This window comes from Oscarella lobularis, chromosome 20, assembly GCF_947507565.1.
Source record: "Oscarella lobularis chromosome 20, ooOscLobu1.1, whole genome shotgun sequence".
NCBI classification, from domain to species: domain Eukaryota; kingdom Metazoa; phylum Porifera; class Homoscleromorpha; order Homosclerophorida; family Oscarellidae; genus Oscarella; species Oscarella lobularis.
Genome location: NC_089194.1, coordinates 1,285,934 through 1,307,258, shown reverse-complemented (window position 1 = coordinate 1,307,258; position 21,325 = coordinate 1,285,934). Strand labels below are relative to the sequence as shown.

The window sequence follows — 21,325 nt, the reverse complement described above, 5'->3', positions numbered from 1 at the left end:
GCGGGCGAAGCCCGCGCGCGCCCTGGTGGGAGGGGCTCTCAAACGTGATCGGCCAAAATCGGAAAGTGTTTGTCTGTCTGTCTGTCTGTCTGTCTGTCTGTCGGTATACCCTGACGTCACAATCGCACGTAGGCCAATCACACACACAGGTGCCTTTATGACATCACAGTCATTGTGATGTCATACTCTCCCGTATTTTGAACAAAATGTACATAAAAAGGCGACGTCACAGTAGATAGGAACCCCGGATTGTGTTCAAAACATTTCAGGAACGAGTACACAGTAGTATACAGGCTACATTATCGAGGATAAATACATAATACACAACGGGCACATAGCAATGAGCTTTATCAGTAACGTTCATAAAGGGAACGCAGTAAAGGAGCACGTTGGGTTTGTCGTGCAGCGAGCGAAGCTCGCAGCACGCAACTGCGAGCTGATTATTAGCCTCGTGACACGATCACCCAAAGAGGCAGAGAGGAGGTTAGGGTTAGGAGGGGTGCAGCTCCGAGTCTGTGTCGCCCTCACATAAGAAGTCAAATTGTAGGCTTTTGCGGAAAATAAAGCATGCTGGTTAGGCAGTGCGATGCAAAGTGCAAATAGGCTTTACTAAAATTAGAGTAATAAGAATGTGCTGAGGGTGTTCGGGGATCCATGATGGCTCACGAAAGGCCATCATTATCTAGTTGGGAAAACAGACTATGTAGCTCACAGACATCCGGGCCAGCGCCTCCTGAAGCCCCATTATGCCGTCGATCCTAAGTGGAAGAAACGTCTACTGCCCGTCATGCACGATGCCGTGTCCTATCTTGCCAATCTTGTTTTAGCAGAGAAACTTACTGATCGTCTTGTCGCTAAGGAAATAATAACGTTGGATCATCACGAAAGCCTTCACCTGCGCCAACGGAGTGGAGCAACAAGCAAAGACTTGGCTCGCGAACTTGTTTACATACTCTGTCGAACGGCGAGTCCTAAGTTTGAACGATTTTGCGCCATTCTAGAGGAGATCGACGGTGGCAGCGACCTTTACGAGCTCCTCACTGATCCATCGCTTCGAAAACAACCTTCGGTGAGTGAAACACAGGGAGCTTCGAATCGTCTGAGGAACTGCATTGCGGGTGAAGATCGTAGTTCTACTTCTAGCACACCTTATGAGCCAAGAATGCCAGAAAGGAATATCCTTAAGCCAGATCGCACCGTCATTTTTATTGGGGAAACTGGCGCCGGAAAATCAGCTTGCGCAAATGCACTAGCGGGCGAAAGGCTGTTTGAAGTCAGCGATAGGGATATTTCGTCTGCGAATTCCGTAATAGCTAAGACAACTACGCTTGAATGGGAAGACAAACAGTACCGTATCAAAATCGTTGACACAATTGGATTCGGCCATACCGACCTTTCTCACGAAGAGGTACTCACTCGGCTTGCTGCGGCCTGCCACGAGTGGCGAGAAGGAATCAACGCCGTCTTTTTCATCATCACACGCCGAATCGCCGAAGCGCAAGCCGACGCTTTTGACGTTTTCTGGCGAATGTTATTTGGCCCAGAAGTCCTGAAGTGCACCACTGTTGTGCGAACCCACTTCAGGAGTTTTCGCGACCCCAAGGCTGTAGAGAGCGACATAAGCGCATTGAGAAAGCAGAAAGGTCCTCCGAAGCGAATTCTCTCAAAGGTTGGCTATCGCATTCTCTACGTTGACAACTACGAAGAAAGGGATAACGCTGTGGAAGAGTCTGGCAGCTTGCTGCTAAGGTACTTGGTGCTGAAGTGCAAAGACGTCTTTCGTCCACCAAAAATTTGAGAACGCACCAAAGAACAGAGTTCGCTTGCATTGTAAGACAAAAGCGCTGGAAAATAGCTACAGCTAGGACGCGGTGACGTTATTTGCACTCCGACAGCGTACCAAAGAAGCACTCTCGAGTACTATGTCCCGGCCACTTTGCTTTGGGTCGTGATGCAGCTGCACAGTGTGTTCGTTTACTACTGAGGTTGTCGTTATTTTGAGGTCTAATCGTTGTATTAATTTCTGGTAAAAGGTCACGGCGAGCGGAATAGATCCCGACACGACGCAATCGACTTCCTTCTCTAAAGACGGTGGGAGACCCGAATCTCCCACAGCCGTCACTCCCACTTTCTTTTCTCCAACGAGCTCGCTCCGCCCTCTACAAGAAGGTCAGTCTCACGCAAAAGTCGTCACGGAATGGGATCCCAAGTGGCATGGCTCGTTTTGCTGATTTTAACGCTCGCTTTGATCTCTGGTTCTACTCAAATCGACTGCAAATCGGAGAAATGCAAATGCTGCTCAAGTGAGTAGAAGGGAATAGCTCTGCGTCTCTTACCTCTTTAGCTATCTAATACGTATTTTTAGGAAGCATCAAGTCTTCCAAAGCGCTAACCAGCAATGCGGGCGAGTTGGTGACGAAGAAAACGAATCTCAACATGCAATGTCTCAAGTTTTCGTGGCGAATCACTTCGCCTACGAGAGGCAAAAAGATACGGCTTAGCATTCAAGATTTTATGCTGGCGAGAGGCGATTTCGTCAAAATTTACGACGGAATGGGCAAATCGCAGCCACTCATTACCGCGTTTACGTCCGGACACGTACCTCGTGAGATCGTCTCGTCTGGTCAACATATGTACGTTGATCTGAGAACGACGTGCGAAGTGACGGAAAGGCGTTTCAAGGCCGCGTTCAAAACAACAGGTACGTATACATACCGGCATATGTAATTCATCACGTGTACAGTACGTATCTTCGAGAATTTTTGAATTGTCTTCTCGTAGATTGCGGTGGCCTGATTGTTTTGAAAGAAAATAAAAAAGAAACGCTTAAGTCTCCAAAAGGAAGGTTTGGTGATTATCCACCCAATGCTGACTGCTTATGGACCGTTGTCCCGCATCTGCCTGATGGAGCATACGTCGCAAAAATCAGCTATGACGTCGAGGCATTTCAGACCGAGAGTGGCTCCGACAATTTAAACGTTTTTCATTCTCTTGACGGAAACAACGGAAACGTTCAGCTCTTTAGCGGAGATAGCGGATCCGATATTCTCAAGCGCCTTCAAACGCCAGGACTTGTCTTTCATTTCACTTCTGATAGAAACATTCAAAGAAAAGGCTTTAGGATAGCTCTCCGACTCTCTTCAAATGACGACGCGTGCCCAAAACCTGATTCCATAATCAATGGTGGAATGTACATTTCCAATTTCAGTCAAAGAATTGACTACTGGTGTTGCACTGGCTACAATAGGAAAGGCGTTACTTATAAAACGTGTAAGCAAGGAGCATGGTCACCTGAGGGAGAAGTCTCTTGTCAAAGTACGTAAGATTGCAACTACCTAGTGTCTAGCTATAATTGCCTAATATTTAGAAGCGAAATCGTGCGAGAAACCCTTTTCTATTCGTCACGGAAGAATTGTGTCTGACAGTCTTGACGAGTATCCAATAGGGAAAAAACTGACGATAAAATGTGATACCGGATATTACCAAAACGGTTTGCAGGGCAAAAAGACAATCAAAGCAACCTGCTCCTGCAACGGAAACTGGGAATACGATCCCGAAGTGCCAAATTGCAAACGTAAGATTTTAATTTTTGTGCTGAGGAAAGTTGAACTGTTCTTTAGCTGTCACATGCGGCGAGCCGCCAGTGGAACCGCTGCCGAACGGAGAAAAAAACATCACCGACGTTGTGCTCTTGGACGGTAAATATCTTTGGAAAACAATCGTGAACTATAGCTGCCCTGACGGATATGGACTTCGTGGAATTCCATTCCGCGTATGCGATTCAGATGGCCAGTGGTCTACGCTTTCCGTCAGTAGAAGAGAGCTGTTTGAATGCATCAGTACGAACCGTCAAATCTCTCTCCACCTTAAATTTTATTCACGATGTTTCTTTCAGAGGACTTGGCTGTCTGTCCTGATCCTGGACTGCCTGAAAACAGCATACGAAAAGCCGAATCTTTTGAGGATGGCGCTCCGGTAGCCTTCACGTGTAGTCCAGGGTACGAGCTTATTGGTTCGGTATCACGCACCTGTCATGCATCAGAATCGGGCGAGCCGTTCTGGGACGGCAACGAAGCGATATGTAAAAGTGAGTGCATTCCGAATATAAATAATTGAAAACTTAGTTAGAACCTACGTTGCAGGCAAGTTCAAAGATCCTGCAGAAATAGCTGCTAGTTTACGAGAAAACTTTCTGGACAGAGTTATTGCGTGCAAGGATGCTCTAAGCAGTAGTGACGATGGACCAAGTTCTTCTTCCTCCACAGTAGCAACACCAACTTCTCAGACGACTGATAGGACGTCGCTGTGCAGCAAGGGACGCTCCATTATAGTTGGACGTGGTTGCGTTGACATCGCTTTTGCTGTTGACTGCTCGAAGAGCATGCAGGATAAGCTTTTTGCTAAAAGCATCGAGTTTGTGAAGACCGTCGTGAACGTTTTCTCCGGCGTTGAAGGAGACGCTCGGTTTGCACTCCTGACGTATGACGACAAAGCCAAGGTCCGCTTTAACTTCGACTCTTATTCGAAGGGAAGTGAAGTCATACAAGCGATCAATTCTATTAATTTGAAAAAATCATGTTGGGGAGCGACGGGGACAAGGGACGTTCTTCAAAAGCTGAACGAAAAGATATTTTCCACTGAAACGAGGAGCGAAAGGCGAGAGTGCACTAAAGCGGCTTTCCTTATTACAGACGGTTATACAAACTGGGGAGGTAGTCCGGAAAGATATGCTGAGCAGCTAAGAGAGAGCAACGTTAGTTTGTATGCATTTGCTATAAGAGATTTAAAGGCGAAGGATTCTGAAGCTGGTGCCAACGCTCGTGCTGACGCTGGTATTGAATCTCTAAAAAAAATTGTCAAGTCAGAAAGTCGTGTGATGGAAGTTGTGGATATAAGTGATGTTGTCAAAAGAGTTTTTGACGTAACAGTTGGTAAGCCTTGTAGCTAAGTATGTACTGAAAGAATGAATGTCATTTTCTAGATTATGCAGAATGCGGGCTTGTTGACGCGTCTACTTGTATTCAGAATCGCGGACGTTCAGTTGGAGGCTGTCAGACCAGAGACGGAGATTGGCCGTGGGTTGTCGCTATTTATTTGTACCGCAATGGTGATTCATTCATATGCGGAGGATCCATTATCAATGATCGAACAATTATGACCGCGGCTCATTGTATTCGTCTTCATAAGGCGAAGTCACACGAGTTGTTAGTTGTTGTTGGAGACAGACTTCGCCGCACAGACGAAAAGACTGAGAGAACGTTCAACGTTTGCAAAATTTCAATTCCTGGCAATTACGACCCTTTGGTACGTCCCGAGTTAGACCATGACATTGCGCTGCTGCATCTGTGTTGCTGCATCAAGTTCCGACCTTACGCAAGACCAGTGTGCTTGCCTCAATTGGGAGACGAAAGTCTGTATAAAAGCAATGTGGAAGGAACTGTTGTGGGATGGGGAGGAACTGAAAAAGTTACTTCGAAACAAAGGGTCCACTTCTCTGCTACTCAACATCAAGTTGAACTTCCAGTGACAGATTACGCGGTCTGCAAAGCGATGGATTCGGAGGAAGTAAGCGAAAACATGTTTTGTGCAGGAGACGGAAAAGGAGAGAAAGATGCATGCAATGGTGACAGCGGGGGACCGTTTGTATCTCAACGAAAGATGGACAACGAACTTAGGAGGCCGTACGTTGCCACAGGCATCGTCAGTTGGGGCATTGGCTGCGCTCAGGAAAACACCTACGGTGCTTACACTAAGGTGGCAAACTACGTTGACTGGATACGAAACGAAACCGAAATCTATGCCACCGACTTTATCTGTTCAAAAGCTCTGTGCAATCCTTCTTCAATACTTGTGTAACTTTCCTATTCATAGAGTACGCATTTTTGTTGTATTTTGTTTAGCGTCTTGTTTTTGTCTGTAAACACGCCTATTATAACGCGCGCTCTACAGGTACCTCCGCCTCCTCCGCCTGGTTTAGTTCTGGACGCAAACGCGCTCTCGCGGTAGCTAAACGCGCTGGCTGAAGTTCAGTTGAGATCTTTCTGGCATTTGAACAACAGCTGTGGACTCAAAAAATCACTCAACCAACGCTGAAGAGTTTCGTCGTCACACCCCTCCTAAGCGCACTTGCATTGAAAAGTGCCGAGTCGCAGAGGACAAAGAACGGCGGCAGTTTTGCAGCAGGCCTTGCATATTGGCAGGCTTGGATATTTGACTGTGCAATCCGCTGCAGTGCCTTGCATGGCAACCCTGGAAATTTACCCCGGGAAAAAGTTGGCGGCGAATGGAATAGATCCCGGACACGACACAATCGACTTCCTTCTTTAAAATTAGAGACGGTGCGAGACCCAGATCCCCCGCATCCCATCACTCCCACTTATACTCTCCAACGACTCCACTCGATCCGCCCTCTACAACGCAAAAGCCGTCCACGGAATGGGGTCCCCGATGGCACGGCTCGTTCTACTCATTTCAACGCTTGCTTTGATCTCTAGCGCTACTCAACACGACTGCGAATCGGAGAAATGCGACTGCTGCTCGAGTGAGTGTCTCTTGCCTCCTTCGCTATTAATTGATCTAATACAGTACGTCTTTTCAGGAAGCCTCAAGTCTTCCAAAGTGCTAACCGGCAATACGGGCCAATTGGTGACGAATAAAACGAAACTCGCCATGCAATGTCTCAAGTTTTCGTGGCGAATTACTTCAAGTGCGAGAGGTAGGAGGATACGGCTTAGCATTCAAGATCTCTTGCTGGCAAGAGGCGATTTCGTCAAAATTTACGACGGAATGAACAAATCGCAGCCACTGATCACCGCGTTTACGTCCGGACACGTACCTCACGAAATCGTCTCATCAGGTCAACATATGTATGTTGATCTGAGAACGACGTGCGAAGTGACTGAAAGGCGTTTTAAGGCTGCCTTCAATGAAACAGCAGGTTGAGTGCGAAAGAGACGTTGCTCACTGATCTAACTTCATCTGTACTACAGGAAGATTGTGCAACAAACTAGATGATCTACCCTCTCATTTAGTTCGTGAAAGAACGAGAAAGAGCGAAAGTGGTCGCAGAATTGGGGCAGAGTTCAAATTTCGCTGCGTTCATCCGTATGAGTTGAAGGGATCTACTAAGATGAAGTGTATTAAAAGAAAGGGGAAAGCAGTGTGGAGTCCAAATGCTTTACCGACGTGCACACGCCCCAGTTACGGTAGGTTATACCACCTGAACAGCGCTCTTTTTATTTCAAAGTCCTGCTGCCGTTTTTATAGTACCACGTTTTTTGCCGCCAACTTCCATCAAAGTTGGAGTCGGTTGCGTTGACATTGCTTTTGCCGTTGACTGTTCGAGGAGCATGAAGGGTAAGCTTTTTAGTAAAAGCATCGAGTTAGTGAAAACCATTGTCAACGTTTTCTCCAACGTTGACAACGGAGACGCCCGGTTTGCACTCTTGACGTATGACGACAAAGCGAAGATCCACTTTACGTTTGACTCTTTGAATGGAAGTGACGTCATAGAAGCTATCAATTCTTTTAGCTTGACCAAATTCTGCTGGGGAGCGACAAGAACAAGTGAGGCCCTTCGACAGTTGCGCCAAAAAATATTTGCAGTTGACGCAAAGGAAAGACGAGAGTGCTCGAAAGCGGCTTTCCTCATTACAGACGGCTACACAAACTCGGGAGGTAGTCCAGGACGATTTGCCGAGCAACTAATGAAAGAGAGAAACGTGATTTTGTACGCATTTGTCATACGTGATCCAAAAACTGAAGATCCTCACCGTGGTGCTGGTATTGAATCTCTTAAAAATCTCATCAAGCAAGAAAGCCGTGTGATAGAAGTTGTGGATATAAGTAACGTTGTCAAAAAAGTATTTAGCATCACAGTTGGTAAGTCTTCTTACTGAATAACGCAGAGAAAAATACTATTGTGTCTTACTTCTAGACTATGGAGAATGCGGGCTTGTCGATTCGTCTGCTTGTGTTCCGCAGAGTCGCAGCCGACGCTCAGTTGGTGGCTGTCTTGCAAAAGACGGAGATTGGCCGTGGGTTGTTGCCCTCTATTTATTCCGCGATGGTGCGACTTCATTTATATGCGGAGGATCTATTATTGGTGAGCAAACTGTTCTGACTTCGGCTGCGTGCGTTAAAAATCATAACGCAAAACCAGAAGAGCTGTTAGTTGTTGTTGGAGACAGACATCGCTATCTCAACGAGAAGACCGAGGAAACGTATACAGTTCGCAAAATTTCAGTTCACATGAACTATACCCGTTTGGTTACTCCCACGTTTGACAACGACATTGCTTTGCTGCATTTGAATTGCTGCATCGGGTTTCGACCTTACGCAAGACCAGTGTGTTTGCCTCAAGCAGCAGACGAGCACCTGTATCAAAGCGATGTCGTAGGAACTGTTGTGGGATGGGGAGGAACTAAGAAAGTTGCTCGTGGAGAGAAGGTCACCTTTTCAACTGTTCAATATCAAGTTGAAATTCCTATAACGGATTACGAGAACTGCACAAATATGGATCCAATTGGAATAACGGACAACATGTTCTGCGCTGGAGACGGAGAAGGTGAGAAAGATGCGTGCACTGGTGACAGTGGAGGTCCGTTTGTGTCTCGACGAGAGACCAACAACAAATTGAAAAGACCATTCGTTGTTACTGGAATTGTCAGTTGGGGAATTGGTTGTGCTCAGAAGGACACCTACGGTGTTTACACTAGAGTAGCAAACTACGTTGATTGGATAGAAGACAAAATACAGACTTCCTCCATAAACTGTTTTCAAGCCAGATGCTTTTCTCCTTTGAGCCTCTATTGAGTTTCTCGCCGTTATTAGTAGCCCCGTGTCTGTTTTTGTATTGAATTAGTTTCACATTGTCTTGGTTGGTTAACTGGATGGCAAAATATTAGCTAATACCCTGAGAAGTTGAGCTAGTCTACCTTGCGTAACGCGCTCTATACATACGCCTGTTTTCGAAAGCACTGCAGCTAAACGCACTATCTGGAGTCCAATGAAGGCATTTCTTGCATTTGAACAACAGCTGTCTACTCAAAAAACCACGCAACCAACGATGAAAGAGTTTCGGGTCGTCACACCCCTCCTAAGCGCAAAGAGCGCCGAGTCAGGACAGAGAACGGCAGTAGTGTTGCAGCAGGCCTTGCACATCGGTAGACTTGGATATTTGACCGTTCAATCGGCTTCCATGGCAACCCTGGAAATTATACCCCGGGAAAGGCAGGCGGCGAACGGAATAGATCCCGACACGACGCAATCGACTATTAGAGACGGTGGGAGACCCCAAATCCCCCACGTCCGTCACTCCCACTTCCTTACTCTCCAACGACCTCACTCAATCCGCCCTGCACAACCCAGTCTCACGCAAAAGCCGTCGCGGAATGGGGTCCCCGATGGCACGGCTCATTTTACTGATTTCAACGCTCGCTTTGATCTCCAGCTCTACTCAACTCGACTGCAAATCGGAGAAATGCAACTGCTGCCTAAGTGAGTATATATACAGTGTATGTTGCTAAGAGAAGAGTTCTGCGTCTCTGGCCTTTTTAGCTATCAATCTAATACGTCTTCTCAGGAAGCTTCAAGTCCTCTAAAGTGCTAACGGGCATTACGGGCCAATTGGTGACGAAGAAAACGAATTTCGCCATGCAATGTCTCAAGTTTTCGTGGCGAATCACTTCGCCTACAAGGAAGATACAGCTAAACATTCGAAATTTCATGCTGGCGAGAGGCGATTTTGTCAAAATTTACCACGGAATAGGCAAATCGCAGCCACTCATCGCCGCATTTACGTCCGGCCAGGTACCTCGTGAAATCGTCTCGTCTGGTCAACATATGTATGTTGATCTGAGGACTACGTGCAAAGTGACTGAAAGGCATTTTAAGGCCGTCTTCAAAACAACAGGTTGAGTTCGGAAGAGGCGTTAATTATTATGAGCACTGATCTAGCTCCATCTGTTCTACAGAAAAATTGTGCGACAAACTAGATTATCTACCCCCTCATTTACTTCGTGAAAGAATGATAAAGAGCGAAAAGGGTCGCAAAATTGGAGCTGAGTTTAAATTTAGCTGCGATCCTCCATATGAATTGAAAGGATCTACCAAGATGAAATGTATTATGAAGAGAGGGAAAACGGTGTGGAATCCGAAAATTTTACCGACGTGCATATGCCCCGGTACGTCATACTGCCTGAACAGCATTGTCTTTATTTCAAATTCTTGCTGGCGTTTTATAGTATCATGTTCTCTGCCTGTTGTCAAAGAATTTGTACAGACTTCAGATACTGGAAGGGCCTGCCAAGGAGAAAATATCACATATTCTTGCAAAGACGGTGCTGCTGTTCTTCGAGGTGACACCAATAGAACTTGCAAGAGCGACGGTAGTCTAAGCGGCCAGCCTTTGGAATGCGGTATGGCTAAGGACATGCAGGAATTTAATCCGTCACTTTTGTTTTTCAGATCAATGTTGTCTCAATCCAAGCCCACCTAATACCATAATATCTTGGGAAAAGAAACGTTTCTGTGCACGTAACAAGTTGTTCTATGGCGACAGTTCAGAAATTGAACTTGCCTGCGAAGATGGATATCAAACATTGAATTTGAATGAAGGACCGTTTAGGCTTACTTGTGTTGGTGCTGAGGGAAAGTGGAGAGGAAGCAGGCCAGACTGTTATTACGGCTGCTTTCGTCCTTTAAATCCTGCAAATGGACGTATAGTAGAAACAGAGGAACGCCATGACGTTGGCAAATACATTCATTATGAGTGCCAAGCTGGCTTTGCTCTACAAGGTCATTCTAAACGAAAGTGCTTACCTGAAGGCAAATGGAGTGGGCCTTTGCCGCTCTGCAAAAGTATGTTGTTCACGTGAATTAAAAAGTTATTTACTTTTCTGTTTAGACGTTTCATGTACAAAATTGTTAGCTCCCTTAAACGGCCGAATCGCTAAATACGATATTGATAATATTACGTTTTCTTGCTTTGATGGGTATGATATGATAGGAGCTGATCAGTTGGTGTGCATGCCTAATGGACAGTGGAATGGAAAAGCTCCAAGGTGCATTCGAAACTACGGTAAGTCTTCTGATTGTCTAGGCTTGTCAAACTAAGTGTACGGTTTTTAGGCGGATGCCAAGTACCCAAAACGGTTAGATTGATGTCTTCCAGATCGTGCACAAAAGGAGTAGGAAGGCAGATTGGTGATTTTTCTGTTGATGGACGGCGCGTTCAGTCATGGAAGGACTGCTCAGTGACATGTCTCAAAACGATAAGCAACGGCGAGATCGTTTTTGGAACGAAAAATCCTCGTCTTTGGATAGGTATGAGACGGGAATACAATGTAAGCAGCGTGACTGTTTACGGCGTCAAGGAAATTAGGAGGGACTCGATTGAAAGATTCAAGCTAAATGATCTGAAAAACCTTCAACATTCGGGTGAAATTACGAGCATTGCAGGTTTCGAAGTTCACGTATCTCAAAACTGGCACCGGCCAGTTGCACGCGAAGATGACGAACAGAGATCTAAAGCCACACGATGTGGGCACCGACAGGACACCCTTTCAAAGAACACAATCTACGATGTTCGTTGCGATGACTACATTCCAGGGCGATACTTGTCTATACACGTTCCTGGAAATAACAGAATATTATCCATCTGCGAAGTAGACATATTCGTGAAACCGTACAATAAAACCTGTGACGAAAAAAAGAAATACCGTGAACGTAACGTTCTGTCATACAGCCTTATTCTTTGCACCTATACTTCTTTTCGCTTTAGATGCAATGGTAACGCACTGTCCTGATCCAGGTTTTATCATAAATGGACAGCGAACGCCCGAAAACGACGGTCGATTCGATATAGGCGAAACGGTTACATACAGGTGTAACTTGGACTTTAAACTGAATGGGAACAATACGATACAGTGCAGTGCAGATGGGACGTGGAAGTACGACGCTTTTCCACAGTGTTCAAGTACGCTTTTGCTACAGTAGCAACGCCCTTAAATTCTAAAGGACGTTCTACATGCAAACGTGCTCCATAAACAGAAAAGAAAGCAAATGCTATTCTTCTTTGAGTCTCTGTTGAGTTTCTAGTAGCCAAGTGTCTGTATTTACATTAGCGTAATGTTTTTGGTTGGTTGAATCATGGTTGAATGGATGGCAAAATAATGGTATCTACTCTATCTCATAGTTCTACTTTACAGTGGGTAACGCGCTCTACAGGTGCCTCTTTCCTGGACGAAAACACGCTTTCACGGCAGCTACTAAACGAGCTAACTGGAGTCTAATAAAGGTACTTTTTGCATTTGAACAACAGCTATCTACTCAAAAAACCACGCAACCGACGCTATAAAGAGTTTCGCGCCGTCACACCCCTCCTAAGCGCACTTGCATTGAAGAGCGCCGAGTCGCAGAGGACAGAGAGCGGCAGTAGTATTGCAACAGGCCTTGCAAGTCGGCAGATCTCGATATTTGACCGTGCAATCGGCTACAGTCCCTTGGCAACAACTCGCTCCATTGGCAACGCAGCACGTGCACTTGGGAGGAATTCGATCGTTGCAGGCCATCGTGACGTTCTTGGTGCAGCAATTTCGGCACAACGGAGAGTGCGTTTCGTTGCAATATTTATCCATTTTACCATCGAGCGTGCCACAACAGGCGCTCCCTCCTGGAATGCACGACGTCGTCGTCGTCGAGAAAGCGATATAAATCGACAATAAACCGACGAGTAGAAACTTGAGCATCTCGTTTGTGGAACTCTCTCACGTGAGATATTCTCCGCCCGGACCACGGATCACGAGAGGGAGAGATTTACTAAGAATTTCTATATATCGTCATATCAGTTGTGCACAACGCGGGAATCGTATCGGGATATATTGTATATTTGAACGACAGCCGTGCATGCAAGAAAAAACATTCAACAGAGACAACGAAGCAATTCATCATCATCGTTGTTCTCGCACACCTCCTCTAAGCGCACTTACATTGAGCAGCGTCGAGTGCGAGAGGACAAAGAACGGCATTGGCGTTGCAGCAGGCCGCGCAGGAGGGCAGCTTGGGATACAACGATATGCATTCGAGACCCGTGCCGTGGCAGCAAGTCGCTCCGTAGGGAATGCAGCACGTGCACAAGGGAGGCAAAGACTTCGTGCAGACGTCCGTCGTGTTTTTCGAGCAGCAGTTCTGGCACGACGGAAAGGACGTTTCGTTGCAGTATTTCGCGTACTCGCCGTTCGACGTGCCGCAGCACACGCTGCCTGGCGGCACGCAGGACGGCGTCGTTGGGCCGCTCGAGAATGCGGTGGAAATCGATATGAGGCCGATGAGTAGAATCGTGTACATTGCGTCGGAGAGTCGGAGCGACCGTTTGCAAGTGTGAAAGCGTTGAAATTTTTAACGGTTCTATTTTTAGGTGCAAGTGCTAATTTCTCAGGACAATGCATCTCCGGATGAGAATCAAGGGAGGTTGACGCCTCTTTTCAATTGCAATATGGTATGAGGTAATGAAATTTAGATAGGTAGATTTTATGGACTAGATTTTCCTGAGCTATTCCGTTTGGGGGTTCTGGTTCTTCAAAAATTAGTTAGGTCCACCCTAGAGCCATATATCGTTGAATGCGTTCTTCAAATTACTTCTGTGGAAATTCCAGTCCAGAAAAATTTCTCCCCATTTCGTAGCAGTTGCTGCACATGATGATGATGATATAACGAAAGTCACGAGGATCATAAATAATTTAGAGCCTCTGACCTCCAACCTGTCACGTGTAATTTCGGTTTCAATTTGGGCGTCACAACCGTCATACTTCCCCTAACTCTCCCAGAAGAAAGGCCGATGTCCTACGAGGCAGCTAGCACGACGATTGGCGATTCCTCAGCGCAGCTTTCTTTCTCCAAACGAAAGCCGGGCCTACCAACTAGAGGAGCCCTCGTTCTTGGAATGGGCCTCGTTTTCCTCTTCGCAACGACGGCGACACCCATTTACGTCTATTACGCTAATCCATGGAAGCAGCATAATGTGAGCGTGTACAGTAGAAAAACGTCCTGCATGATTACACGGAAGAAAGCGCGACTCGAGTATGGGCCCGGGAGGAGAAAATGAAATCGAAAGTTCTCCAGATTTTTTTCCCTTTCGCAATAGAACTCTGCGTCCAATCGTGCCAGCAGTTGCAACTCGTCTCAAGAAATTTCCTTGTCTGTTCTCAATCGTTCGATGTGCAGATCCCACTTTCCCACATGGTCTCGGAAACCCGACCCCGAAAATTCTTCGAGTCGCAACGTTTCGGTTTCAGGCTGCGGCGATTTTTCCAAGATAAATGAACTTTTAAAAAAATTGCCAGAATATGCTCCCTTAATCGGCGTCGACTCGCATTGCGTAAGCAAATTAATGGAGCCCTTATGTCATTACGCTTTCGATGACTGCGGATCTGGGGGCTCTTCTCGTTCATCTGTTACTCGCCAGCTATGTCTTACGGTAGACAACGTCGCTCAGTGTAAACCGATTGAGAAGCTGTGGAGTACGATCAATTCATATTCATTCGCCGAATGCCTCGATATTCCAAACTGCGAAAAATATTGGAATTCCTCTCAGAAGAACGCTTTCGTGTCACCGAGTTCTTCTGATTCCGATTCTCAAAACTCGAGTTGTCCGAGTCCTCTCGTGAAGACGAGTGGCAGTACTCATTTCAGGTACTATCGGAAGTGCTCGCCTCCGTGCCATCAGTCTGCGTGGAAGACTCCAATTAGTTCCGCTGGCTACCAGAGTGCAACGATTGTGACCGTAGCATTTGGCTGGTTGAGTCTTTTGACCGTGGTTTTCACGTGGTGCAAAGTTCCAAAGCTGTAAGTAACGACGCTAAAGCCTACCCGGAAAAAATCCGACCAAAATATTTAGATTTACCTACGAAACAATGTCTGGATTCTTTATCGCAATCGCCCTTTTAATATTCAGTAAAGGGCTATGATTCGGTGACCGTTTGCAAACTGAATTATATGACTTTTAGTGGTCGCTCCCGCAATTCCTCTTCTTGCTACACCAGAAACGACGTACTGCAAACACGAAGACCTTATCGGATCGTGGGAAGATCCGACAACTCTATGCAATGTCCAAGGTACAGAACATCTTTGATTCCTGATTCCTATAATAGAGAATAAATATCCGATTAGGACTGCTTGGACACTTTGGCTACATCTGGTCACTCATGTGGTGGCTTATCTCAATTTACAACACTCTCATTGTCGTATGGAAGTTTCCCCTTGAAACTGACCGGGCACGACGCAAGCTCACCTTCTTCATCCAGTTTGTCCTATCAATTGTTCTTCCGAGTGCTCTTGTGACGACGTCGCTCAAAGTCGGAGGCGCCTATTCGTCGACGAGCGTGTTTACTATCATGTGCAGTCCTCCAACACTCCCACTCATGTTTCATACGTTCATTTTACCTGGCAGTGTCATTATTCTGATAGGAACCGTCATGTCAGCATTCATTATATACAGACTTCACAAAGTAAGAAATTCGTACATGATAATTAATGTATACCAGAGCGATTTCCTACGTTGTAGGCCAAAATATTTCACCGTGGCCTCGGGGAGAATTTCAAAAAGATGCCTGTGTATAAGGCCTATCAGTTGATACAGAAACGATTCTTTCTTCAGTCTCTTCTCATGCCCCTCTGCTTCAGTTTTATTATGGCTACGATTACGATCTATCTTAGAACGGACGAGAACATCAAGATTATACGCAGCTATTATGAATATGCTGCTTGCGTCAATGCAGAGCCCAAGTCAAAGTCAAATGCCGTAGAGTGTCGGGAGAAAATGCTTGATGTCAGTGCGGTGACGATTGCCATCGTTGATTTGTTTCTCGCCGACTTGTACATATTTGCCTTGGCCACCTACTGTCTGATGTGGGCAGAGGCGAGAAAATTTTGGTCGCGCACGTGGAGGCGTTTTTGTAGGTGCTTGGGGAGATACTCCAGAATCAAATTACCGGAAACATCGGGAAACAGTTCGACGACGACTACGGAAGAATCCACTCCTCTGAATAGCACTATGTAGGACTGACCGGCATCGTTATATCTGCTGCATGTGTAGCTCTATCCATTGATAGCCCGCATTACGTCAGAGCATTGTGAAAGTATGGTGCAAGGTGTTAAATCCACTGCGAATTAATTTCGGTTGAGCTCTCGTGTAAGAACGAGTCGTCTGCGAATTTATAGTCGTTCTCTGCGGGTTCAAAAGGACTGCTTGACGAATTAATTAATTTGTCACTGTCACTTTGTTTTCGGGCGTCGAGCATCTTGTTCCTTTGCGTGCTATTTCAGTGGCCCTCCCTGCCGTCCGGAGCACTTTCCCTCTGGCAGTCACAAGGTGCACAATGCATTCAAAGGCGATCTTTCTGCTGTTGATTGCCGTCGGCGCTGTGACGGCTTTACCAGCGCAAGAACGCGAGAAGAGATTTTTTGGTATGGGCAATCAGTCGGGTCGCCCGCGGTGAGATTATAAAACGAACGTCTTTAGGCCAATTCAAAGCAGCAGTCACCAAAGCCCACGACAAAGTCGCCAGCGCCGTGAAACAGAAAGCCGACGACATAATAAATCGTCTCAAGTCGCTCGTCGGAGAGAACGATTGCGACTGCACGGCCATGGGAGGTGTCCAAGACATCGTGATTGTCGGCGGCGGTCCGGGAGGAACCTACTTGGCCTGGCGCTTCCGTAACATGCGCACCCTCGACGCGAAAAGCATTCTTCTGCTCGAAGCGAACGATCGCATAGGCGGTCGACTCTATTCCGTCGACATTCCGGGCATCGACTTCAATGTCGCCGAAGCGGGCGGAATGCGTTACATTCCCACTTCGCAGCCTCTTGTCACAGACGTAATCGACACCCTTGGCATTCCGACAAAGATATTCGAAATGGACGAAGACAATGAGAATCGGCCTTATCTGCTCCGCAATCTCTTTCTGCAGCAGTCCCAATTGACGACGGCTGATCTTCCGTACGCTCTGAAGAACGACGAATTGCACATGCTGCCCGACGCTCTGCAATTGTTAGTAAACCGCGTCTATATATAGTCGCAAGTGTTTGGGCTGAGAATCTGTTTGTGGGTAGAAAGTACTTTCACGCCACTGTTAATGAGTCTCAAAGAGCTTTGCCGCCCGACCAAGCCTACACCGTCTACGGCGATCCGTTGTACTACTACGGGTAGGAAAAATGTCAGTGTCTCAATATCCACGCAACCATCTCTTCCTATATATAGGCAATCTAACGTTTTCTCGTTGGCCGGCGCCAGTGCCGACGCGCCTAACTACTTCCAAGACGGAAACGGCTACACGTACATGTTTCCGGAGAATCCCGGCGTCGCGGGAAATCTTCTCTACGTATCGAACGACACCTCTTTGCCCACTGGGTCTTACTACGCCCCGCAGAAAGGCATGTCGGAAATTCCAATAAAACTTGCGCAGGCATTTGAAAGTTACTCAAACAGCAAGTGAGACCGAATTAAGCGCGCACGTACGAAACAATGCGACCCAGTTGTGTTCTTATAGAGTGCAGTGTGGTTCGACTGTGGCATCTATAAACAGGTGCACGTACAACAACGAAGAGATTTATTCTCTAAAGACTAGGGATTCAACAAGTGGACAAATCGTATGATGGTTCACTTATATATAGATGCATCTCTTCTGATTGACCTTTAGACGTACAACTGCGGGAGAAAAGTTTATCTCTCGCTGACGAGATCCCAACTGCAAAGACTCGACTGGGAGCCCGTGAAAACGTCGCCTCTACTCGATTCCGTCATATCGTACAAGGCGACCAAATTCTTTCTCACTTTTCCCAACGCCTGGTGGCAAGACTCGTCGCTTCAATACCTCAACTTAAGCAAAGGCCGTTCGATTAGTAGCCTACCCATACGACAGACTTTCTATTTCACGAATCCAAACGAAGGCGGAAATTCGATGATCATGGGCTACAATGACGGTCCCAACGCCGATTTCTGGGGAACGCTCGCAGATTCGCTCTTCACCACCTACCAAGGCAGCATGAACTTTCTCTACAATCTCAGTGAACGTCTCGTTAACGAAGTCATCCGACAAATGGCTATAAATCACGACACAACAGAACAGCTCATAGGCAGTCCAATCGACGGTCTAGTTATGTATTGGAATCACGAAACGACTCCCGCAGTCATTCCCGACTACGGTCCTCACATGCCAAGTACAAAACGCCGAAGCCAAATAAAAGAAAAAATTCAAAGCTTAATTTTCATTTATCTATAGGTGAAGCGTGGCACATGTGGAAAGCGGGGGCCAATTTCACCCAAGTGATGAAAGACGTCGTTCAGCTCGATTCCACTCAAGACGTCTTTATTGTGGGCGAGGCCTATTCCGGCGATCAGGGCTGGGTCGAGGGGGCTTTTCAAACCGTCGACGATCTGCTCTCTGATCAGTACGGCGAGACTCGTCGCTCGCATCTTGGTCGACGCAGAAGGAGTCCAAGATTTCCTTAGAGATGCTACAAGTATCTAAGGAAATGACTCTCAGTTCTGACTGGACGAATTGCTTGTTGTTTTTCTGCTGTTTTTTTGGTGTGATTGTCTGCGTTCAGTAGGGAAGGAAAAAATGTCCTCATTTTGCAAACACAATCGATATGGCTATTATTCATTCATATACTAGTCAGTCAGTCAACGGATTCTAGAATTCTCTCCAGATCAACTAAGAGCTGTAATTTTCAAAGTTTAAAATGCCGTACTTCGTCGTTTGCCGCTGGATGAATGCACTCGCGTCTATATCTATGCGTCTACTGCACGTCTACTACTACAGTCTAGTACTGGCACGCACGTCTACCCGCCTTACTGCATTGCTGCAGCTCCTTGCATGAGTCTTACCCCTTACTGCAATACAAATCACCTATATACATCACTCCCTGTCGCATCTTTCGTCGCAGACGGACTGCATACGCCGTTCCAGACTACGCTGACTCGCACAACAGTACGCAAATGTGCGCACACGACAACCGATCGTTCCTACAGGCGAAACTAAAGCTGCAGCGTCATTTATTCGAAGGTTAGGCTGCAGCTTAGTTCTAAAAGCATCAAGGCATCGTTGTCTGCGGACAGACGGCTATAAATGAGAGCGGTTGTTCAGCGAGTAACGAAGGCGTCAGTCGAAGGTACGTAAACGCGCGGCGATTTTAGGACGTAAGCGCCTACGTTTGTTGCACAGTCGACGGAAGAGTGGTAAATTCAATAGGAAAGGGACTGTGCGTACTCGTTGGCATCTCACGAAACGACACAGCCCAAGACGTCGAGTACATGTAAGGAAAAAAGAATCAGTCGTAAGAAAACCTCCACTGGGCCTATGTTTTTTGTAGAGTTAGAAAAGTATTAAATTTGAGAGTCTTTGACAATGGAGATAAGAGATGGTCCAAGAGTGTCACTGAGTGTGGCTATGAGGTTCTCTGTGTTAGCCAGGTACAGTACTGATAGGCCATTTAGTCAATATCAGGGAGGTCGTCTCTTTAGTTTACCCTTCAAGCAGTACTCAAAGGAAATAAACCGGACTTTCATCTGGCTATGGGTTCAGAAGAATCGAAGCCTTTCTACGAAGAGTTTCTGGCGAAGATGAGGAAGTCGTACGAGGCTGAAAAAATCAAAGGTGCGATTCTGTTTTGAGTTGGGCTGTCCGTTTGGCACGTGTCGACGTTAGATGGGGCATTTGGGGCGTACATGCAAGTTCACATTCAAAACGACGGTCCCGTGACTATAGAGCTCGAATCGCCAGCTAGTATCAAACCAGACAAGGTAAATGTATGTATGTAGATGTACGTTCACTGTAAGCATCGGTCCCTCGACAGAAGAAAGATTCAGCGAGAAAAGAAGAGACGCTTTCCTAATCAGTACTGTGTATATCTAACACGTGATTTGAACTCTATTTAATCTGGTCGTTTTACACGTGAGCACGCGAGCTCTTCTAATTGGTCGCTCCTCCTTGACGTACGCTCTTCTCTCATTGGTCGCCGAGGTGTTAGCGTCCGGGTTATTTAGCTGAAGTGTCTCTTTGTCTCCGGTGCGCACAGAATCAGAAGCCCCAGCTTCGGCCGCTCGCCGCTTCGTCGCCAGATCATCGATCTCAACGTCTTCATCGCTGCTGTGAAGCGCATGCAGCTCGGATCGGCGCAAATTGGTAAGCGCAGTGAAATATCCTACGTTTCCCCTTCGGCTTCGCCCGCGCCTCGCGTTTCGTGTCCGTCTCGGCGCGTCGACCGGAGTCGAGCGGCGTCGAGCGTCGATGCAATGAGCGGCGTGGCTGCTTTTACTCTCCGACCGCGACGCGCGGCGACGCGACGCGTATCGCGGGCGTGATGACGCGCGTAATCCGCCCGCATTCCGGCGATCCCTCATCGCGCGCACTCGCATTTCGTTTCATTTCATTCCCTTCTTCTCTTTTTCTAGTTCGGCGACGAAAGAGCGAAGAAGAATGCCACGTGGCCACCGCGACGAACAGGTCATCCATTGGGGCCCCCATCGGTGTAGGCGTGCACTTAGGGGGCGGGGCTTTCTGCAACGTACACGGCGCGGAGTGCCTGCGATGCCACTGCCCGCGCTCGTGGGCATAGAAAAATTTCCGACAGTCTAACCATTAGGTCTGGTTTCCAACAGTCTAATCGAGGGCGGGTTGGGGTTCGCGAGTGAGGGCTGGTGGTGTTGCAGCGCATGATGCCCTATTGTGTACGTTGCAGGTAGTGTAGCGGGACAACAGTTTGGCGAAATTAATTAGTGTACTAGCAGTACATCCCTTCCCCGTTCCGTGCTTGGTTTGCATTGCCACGGCGACTACGTTAGTTTGCACGGGTCCTCTCCCTTTGCATTAAGGTTTAGTCGGCGGCTGCTAGTAGGGTAGGGCGTTTTTGAGTAGTAGGCTTGTAGCTCCTCTCCCCCACGTGCTGTAGCTAGCAGCCGCCACGTGCTTTAGACCATTTTCAATGGATTTTTGAGGTAATCTAGGTTGATTAGAATATAGGCATATTTTAGGTCAATGGATGTATGAGGTAATCTAGGTTATTTAATTACAAAATCACGTGCCTGCTTTTCTTTTTCAGGGTAGCTTATTATATTTTATTTACAGGTTTTTCCACAGGTTTTTATTTTGTTTACAGGTGTTTCCTCATAGGTTTTTATTTTATTTGCAGGTTTTTCCCCAACAGGTTTTTATTTTGTTTACAGGTTTTTTTCCCCGACAGGTTTTTATTTTATTTGCAGGTTTTTTTTTCGACAGGTTTTTATTTTATTTGCAGGTTTTTTTCCGAACAGGTTTTTATTTTGTT

At 46.7% G+C, this 21,325-nt stretch overlaps 7 protein-coding genes across 9 annotated transcripts; all 7 read left to right on the top strand.

Moving 5' to 3' along the window:
- Nucleotides 1-16: 16 nt before the first annotated feature.
- Nucleotides 17-1,798, top strand: LOC136198908 (uncharacterized). Its single transcript, XM_065988972.1, has one exon. It carries the CDS (start codon nt 788-790, stop codon nt 1,796-1,798), a length of 1,011 nt encoding a protein of 336 aa, XP_065845044.1. The 5' UTR covers nt 17-787.
- A 370-nt stretch (nt 1,799-2,168) lies between these two features.
- On the top strand, nt 2,169-5,939 carry LOC136198896 (clotting factor C-like). Its single transcript, XM_065988960.1, has 8 exons — nt 2,169-2,303; nt 2,366-2,701; nt 2,782-3,315; nt 3,368-3,574; nt 3,621-3,839; nt 3,896-4,087; nt 4,143-4,931; nt 4,982-5,939. Exons 1-8 carry the CDS (start codon nt 2,198-2,200, stop codon nt 5,854-5,856), a joined length of 3,258 nt encoding a protein of 1,085 aa, XP_065845032.1. The 5' UTR covers nt 2,169-2,197; the 3' UTR covers nt 5,857-5,939.
- Nucleotides 5,940-5,987: 48 nt separating this feature from the next.
- On the top strand, nt 5,988-8,909 carry LOC136198899 (uncharacterized). The gene is made up of 5 exons (XM_065988964.1): nt 5,988-6,541; nt 6,599-6,937; nt 6,990-7,205; nt 7,267-7,881; nt 7,937-8,909. The coding sequence occupies exons 1-5, from the start codon at nt 6,436-6,438 to the stop codon at nt 8,812-8,814; spliced, it is 2,154 nt and encodes a 717-aa protein (XP_065845036.1). The 5' UTR covers nt 5,988-6,435; the 3' UTR covers nt 8,815-8,909.
- Nucleotides 8,910-9,020: 111 nt separating this feature from the next.
- On the top strand, nt 9,021-12,161 carry LOC136198898 (complement receptor type 2-like). 2 transcript variants are annotated; one of them, XM_065988962.1, is made up of 8 exons: nt 9,021-9,498; nt 9,584-9,913; nt 9,975-10,184; nt 10,245-10,418; nt 10,468-10,860; nt 10,907-11,080; nt 11,131-11,727; nt 11,783-12,161. In XM_065988962.1, the coding sequence occupies exons 1-8, from the start codon at nt 9,393-9,395 to the stop codon at nt 11,995-11,997; spliced, it is 2,199 nt and encodes a 732-aa protein (XP_065845034.1). In that variant the 5' UTR covers nt 9,021-9,392; the 3' UTR covers nt 11,998-12,161. The 2 variants fall into 2 exon arrangements, with proteins under 2 accessions (XP_065845034.1, XP_065845035.1); XM_065988963.1 differs by having other exon boundaries at nt 9,559-9,913.
- A 104-nt stretch (nt 12,162-12,265) lies between these two features.
- On the top strand, nt 12,266-16,156 carry LOC136198900 (uncharacterized). The gene is made up of 6 exons (XM_065988965.1): nt 12,266-14,020; nt 14,144-14,844; nt 14,897-14,952; nt 15,006-15,113; nt 15,169-15,506; nt 15,563-16,156. Exons 1-6 carry the CDS (start codon nt 13,838-13,840, stop codon nt 16,055-16,057), a joined length of 1,881 nt encoding a protein of 626 aa, XP_065845037.1. The 5' UTR covers nt 12,266-13,837; the 3' UTR covers nt 16,058-16,156.
- Nucleotides 16,157-16,306: 150 nt separating this feature from the next.
- On the top strand, nt 16,307-18,644 carry LOC136198901 (aplysianin-A-like). Its single transcript, XM_065988966.1, has 7 exons — nt 16,307-16,464; nt 16,520-17,048; nt 17,111-17,203; nt 17,259-17,489; nt 17,548-17,647; nt 17,698-18,217; nt 18,280-18,644. The coding sequence occupies exons 1-7, from the start codon at nt 16,377-16,379 to the stop codon at nt 18,507-18,509; spliced, it is 1,791 nt and encodes a 596-aa protein (XP_065845038.1). The 5' UTR covers nt 16,307-16,376; the 3' UTR covers nt 18,510-18,644.
- A 260-nt stretch (nt 18,645-18,904) lies between these two features.
- Nucleotides 18,905-19,950, top strand: LOC136198915 (D-aminoacyl-tRNA deacylase 1-like). Of its 2 annotated transcripts, none has more exons than XM_065988981.1 (7): nt 18,905-19,065; nt 19,119-19,171; nt 19,252-19,315; nt 19,373-19,472; nt 19,524-19,656; nt 19,708-19,802; nt 19,856-19,950. In XM_065988981.1, exons 2-7 carry the CDS (start codon nt 19,129-19,131, stop codon nt 19,892-19,894), a joined length of 474 nt encoding a protein of 157 aa, XP_065845053.1. In that variant the 5' UTR covers nt 18,905-19,065; nt 19,119-19,128; the 3' UTR covers nt 19,895-19,950. The 2 variants fall into 2 exon arrangements, with proteins under 2 accessions (XP_065845053.1, XP_065845052.1); XM_065988980.1 differs by having other exon boundaries at nt 18,910-19,065; nt 19,225-19,315.
- The last annotated feature ends 1,375 nt before the right edge of the window (nt 19,951-21,325 follow it).